This window comes from Limulus polyphemus, unplaced genomic scaffold (genome assembly GCF_000517525.1).
Source record: "Limulus polyphemus unplaced genomic scaffold, Limulus_polyphemus-2.1.2 Scaffold1682, whole genome shotgun sequence".
In the NCBI taxonomy this organism is placed as follows: domain Eukaryota; kingdom Metazoa; phylum Arthropoda; class Merostomata; order Xiphosura; family Limulidae; genus Limulus; species Limulus polyphemus.
The window spans coordinates 54,287-59,914 of NW_013667292.1; the positions used below are offsets into that span (position 1 = coordinate 54,287).

Here is a 5,628-nt window from a genome sequence, read left to right on the forward strand (position 1 = left end):
ATTAACTTTAAAGTTTCTCAAATTACCTGGTTCAACATTTTGGCTATCCTTCAAGTCAAACATCAAAACCAATGGAAGGCAACCCTATGAAACAATTCAAATTAGTGTTTCATATTCTTGTTTTTTGTTAGCAGGTTCATTCAAATTATCTGGTGAAAATAATTCAATTTTCAATCCACACAATGATAATAAATTACCTTATTTCCTTATTTAAAGTTTCTACAAGCTTAAACACTTGTACATAGCCTTAAGTTGTTGTAGGCCTATGTTACAAATGGTGTTAACTAATTAACAGTTTCATTTTGAGTTTACTTACTGATTAAGTATTATTTTATTTCAAGTTACAACTTTTACAGTAAGGAAGATTATGTTTTAGAAGAAGTAGGATGTTTTAATCACTAGTGTGATCATTCTCTACTACAGAAGTTTTAAGAGTAAAGAAGGTTTTAGTATTTAAATCAATATTCAACAATCTAACAATGTATTTACATTTTAGAATTAATAGTGGTTATTTGTGCTTATACATATCAATCTATGTGAATTGACAGATTATTTATGGCTAGAGACAAAAACAAACAAAACATGAATAAAAAAATGTGGAATATGATATGCAAAATATTTACACAAGATGAGTAATATTTAGGGAAATAACAATCAGGCATATAGAGATGTGCTGGGTATTTGTTAATTTTGGGATTGTTTGATTTTATTATTAAGGCTTTTTGATTTTGATAATGTCAGGTTCATGTTTTAGTATGGTGACATTCTGTTCAGAAAAACTATGGTTGTTTTTGTTCATACGTTCACAGACTTGGGAAGGGGGTTTTTGGTGATCTTCAAGTTGCATCCTGTTTCACCTAGATAAAATGCTGGGCAATAGTTACACTCTATTTTGTAAATGTTTCCTGGTGGGTTTGTTATATAATTTCCTTAAGATGTTTAATTTCCATTCTAGGGGTGAAAATGAATCTAGCCATTCTGTTAAGGTTATATTTATGTGCTGGTCTTTTCCAAATTTCTTATAAAGGTATGCTAATATTTTCTATATATGGGATAGTACAAGTGATTAGGTTCCTTTTGTTTTGTGGAGTATTTATTGAGTTTGTGTGTTTCTTAAGTGTCTTTTGTCTGTGTTTTTTTAAATTTGTTAATAGTTTCTTTAACTACTTTAGTAGGGAACTGGTTTATGTTAGTAAAGTATTGAGTTAAGTGCACATCTTCATTGATGTTTTCTATGGTGCATATAATGTATGCTAAACTTAGAAGGCTTTTTAGAGTGTGTCTAGCTTCTGGTGGATTACATAATTAGAAAACCATTTTATGTAATTTCTACTGTAAAATGTTAATTAATGTAACACAGGTCAACTTACTTATACAAAGTAACTCGATAAACACAATAACAAACACAGATACAAATACTTCAAAACACACCAACTAATTCAGCTCCCTATCCTAAAATAACTACAATCTTTACAACTATTTCTTATTTATATTCTAGCTCTGAATGTGTGAGAAAAACTTAGAATTTTATGTTTTCTAGCTAACAAACAAATTACACCATTAGAAATATAGTTTATAACAATATTCAGTAGTTTATATCGATTACTTAAAATATGTAAATAACTGAAATGGGAGTTAGAAAACTAAATCAAGTAAGGTTTGAAATTAATAACATATAACCTGACGATGAAAATAAATAACTAAAACTAATTATGCATTCAATGTTTTGGACAAATAACCTTCTTTGGTATTTAAAGACAAATGAGAGTGTGTGTTGATATGTTAAAAAAATAAATAGGAAAAAAATTTTTTAATTTTAACAGAAAGTAAAGATCATTGGTTATTCGTAGAATTGCTATAAAAAGTATTCAAAACAAAATAAATGCTGCAATAAAAAGTACACAAACAAGTAAAGTGATACTAGTTGGGTAGATTTTAAAATGATTTTCAATCCTTACTTTGGTTGGCATTGTGATCCATATAGCTATATGAAGCTGACTAAATTTGCCAACCAAAATTCACTATTAGAATTTAGGTGAGCTGGATGATGAGAAACAGGAGCTTAAATGATGGTCACTCTTTCTTTGGCTGAATATATTATCTTAAATGCTAATAACATTACTGTATCCTTGTATTTTGATCTCGGTGTCCAAATCCATCAAACATGGGTCCATTATGATGAGATCATAGTGTGAATTTAACAAAACACATAATAGTGTCTATATCCAAGGTAGTATTAATCCAAGCACTAATAATGACTGTATGGAGCACGAGTGTGATGACAATGTTGATGTTAACTGCCAAATCATTGATGGAAGAAACACCTTCCTTGTTATGGTTTGTGTTGTGTTTAAAAGTTATGAAAATAAGCAAGATCTTACAGAACACAGTTTCCAAAAAATCCATGCATATTTCTTCAGAAGTAGCATTGTTAGAGAAACCTCATACACAATCTAAACCACCAAGGAAGAGTGGCGTTATCAACTAACCAAATTCTCTGAAACAAGAATTATGCAGTTCACTTGATCTCAAGGTTGTTCTCTACTTGGCACCCCATGACAAGATTGCACTTTCACTTTATGAGGCTTCTTCCAACATTAATCATGCAGTGCAGTTTTGGATCAGATTTCACTTCATTCTGTTGGAAAAGCATATTATATATTATGCAGCAGCATAAGCCCAAGTTATTAACACCAATTGCCTCTAACATACCAATTGTGTATAAAACAAAGTACGTTGTTACCATTTTTGATCCAAAGCCATCTACTAGAAACTATGTGTTGTCAGCAAATAAGTCCAGGATACATGTTTTACAACACTCTGTGCTATTTTCTCACAGTAATACAATGTCTAAAAGGTGATGGTGGCATGCGTGACCTATTTATTGAATTTGGAGTGTGTAAAGTTGCAACAATGGACAACATGCATGTTGAGAAATAACACATATATGGTCAGAGGGTTCTGTTTGTTTGTGAAGTCTTGATGAGATACTACATATATCGATCCTTTAAATGTTTAATAGAATGGTCACCTACAAGCCATTCAACATATTTGGAAACACATACATGTGGCAAATGTTACTTGCTATGACTTCCTGAACCTTGCAATATTTATGAAAGCATTCAGATAGAATTTAAAGCCAGAATTTTTTTTTTCACATCAAACTGGTTCATTTCATGGCATCAGCTATGATACAGTTACAGAAGAGCAGTCACAATGAAACTCAAAGTACATGAGTGCATCATTGGTCTTACTCACAAAATGCCATCATTACGTATATACGTTAACAAAAAGTACATCAGTGTTATACAAAATGCAAACTGAAAACCAACTAAAGCACATGGGAGATTATTTACGCCAAATATTAACCCTATAATAGAAGGAAGTTTATTCTTCAGCATAACACTGAGCTTAACCAACTGCCATCTTACTGTAGATGATACTAAAACATCATATAAAACAACATTATTTCACAAAAGTCACAACATCCATAAAAACCACAAAGTTAGAATTACTCAAAAGCTGGAAAATCATGGCAAGTGTCAAGTAAAATACAAGTGGCATGGCGTACAGCATGTATCCAAAATGTTATGGTTACAGCACAAACCATGAATGGAAACAACTATTAGACCTTGAATGAATAAACTGCTATAAATACACTACTGTGGTGATGCTACAAATTCATAAAGTTCATTCAATCATAGAAAATCTTTTAAGGATATGATGGAGTCAACTCTGTCAAAGCTGAGAAGAGAGAATACATGAGAAAGGTATATAATGGAATAAGTTCTTGGATGTTCTAGGAAACAAAAAACCTTCACTTTATTTGTGTAAATGGACTCTCTTAATTGCAGGAAGTGATAAATATAAGCAATATGATCTATGCATAAAAATAGCAGTGGGTACCTGATTGAATATGGCAAGATGCACAGGAACCATGTATTGATTCTGTGAATTTCTTGGTAATTAAAGAAACATGTATGGATATATTTATGTAGGTCAAACTAGTTTAAGTGAATAAGATTATTGTAATAAACTAAGAATTAAAAATATAGATTAAAAATTATTTTTACAGTAGTCTATAAAAGTTTAGAAATGACAGAAAAAAATGCTTCATAGAAGCATTAGTAAGAACAGATTTTTATTTGTTTTATAGCAATGTTTATACATTAATTATCTCATTATATTTTACATTACAGCATATTTTTACTTACCATGAGTTCTTGCCATGCTACATAGACACAATCCAGTTGGCCAGTAATGGTTACAGTAGACTTATTGGATTGAGTAGGGGTTAATCCACCTTCCCCAGAAGATGTATTAGTATCAGGAAAAGTAATCGAAGCTCCAGTAAACTGGATAATTGAGTGAACATTGCAACCATTATGTCCCATGATAAAACTATGATGATGAGAAGAAATCTCTAGACTGAAAGTGACTGGCAGACCAGGCTAAGGTAAAAAGTTAAGATATACATTACAAACTTTGGTTTATTAGAACACATTTATAGTTGTTTAATTTCTTTAAAAAATCAAAAATATAGGAAATAAATTGATTTACATTCCCAAGACTTTTATTCCTAACATATCCGAGCTTAAGAAAACAAAAACATTTTTCATTAAACATGGTCATGTTTAAACTATTAAGCATCATCTATTGCAGTTAAATTATAAGAAAATTGTATTACTTTTTACTTTACACCACATTTATTGCAATAAAAAAATTGTCTCTTAGAAAATTTGGAGGGAACATATAATTGAAAATAAGTATTCAAGTAATGAACAAGTTAATAATTGTTTATTACCTGGTGCTATTAGCTACAACTAAAGACATGACATTTTACCAAATTTTCATATAGTTAATATTTTGAACTGCAAGTGTTCACCTCCTAGGATGTAGCCTTCAAAAGGTAGACCATATACAATGATGAACTAGAAACAATCGATACATACAATCCACTATAACTAAAGAGCCATGAGCTTGTAGTTCATAAAACAAAATAACTGTACTTTTGAAATTATAAAATCTTCACATTATATTTCCCAGCACAAAGTTAAAAGAATATCTAACAACTGAAGCAAATTTCTTACCATGTTAGTTCCTGTAAGATATTCCACGAGCTCAACAAAACCTTGTCTGATTCGGTTGAAGTCCTTACGGTAACCTCGAAGCACAATGGTAATGCTGTTACTCCGAGACCACTGGCGAACAGACATTGTAAACCCATACTTCTGTTGAAGAGTAAGCAATGCTTGTGAACCAGGATCAGGTGGAGCCTGCAGCCCTGTTAGTGGTAATTGGAAAGAAAACACAAGAGGAAGTAGCTCCTAGAAATACAAAGATTATATACTTTGATAAACAAAATAATGTAGAACTGGTTTAACAAATTTTAGAATAAAACTAATGTTTACCTAATTAGAAAAAAAGAAAAAAGGAGTAGAAACTTTTTTTTTCCCCAACTTCTGTCATTAGATCAGTATCTTTTGTTTTTGGTTTTGAGTCTACAAAGTAGTTGGTAACAAAATTCTATAAAATCAACCAAAACAATTAAATACAAGTATCAACCTGTTTTGAAGTTTTATAACTGTACTGTTTTTAAAGATTGACAAATTCATTTAACTTGTAATT

General features: G+C 30.7%; 1 protein-coding gene across 1 annotated transcript in view; it reads right to left on the bottom strand.

Moving 5' to 3' along the window:
• Nucleotides 1–5,628, bottom strand: part of LOC106464542 (protein bicaudal C homolog 1-B-like) — a 63,173-nt gene that overhangs the window by 17,840 nt on the left and 39,705 nt on the right. The window contains 3 exon segments of the mRNA XM_013924686.2: nucleotides 27–84; nucleotides 4,215–4,451; nucleotides 5,091–5,327. Coding sequence (XP_013780140.2) covers nucleotides 27–84; nucleotides 4,215–4,451; nucleotides 5,091–5,327 — 532 coding nt within the window.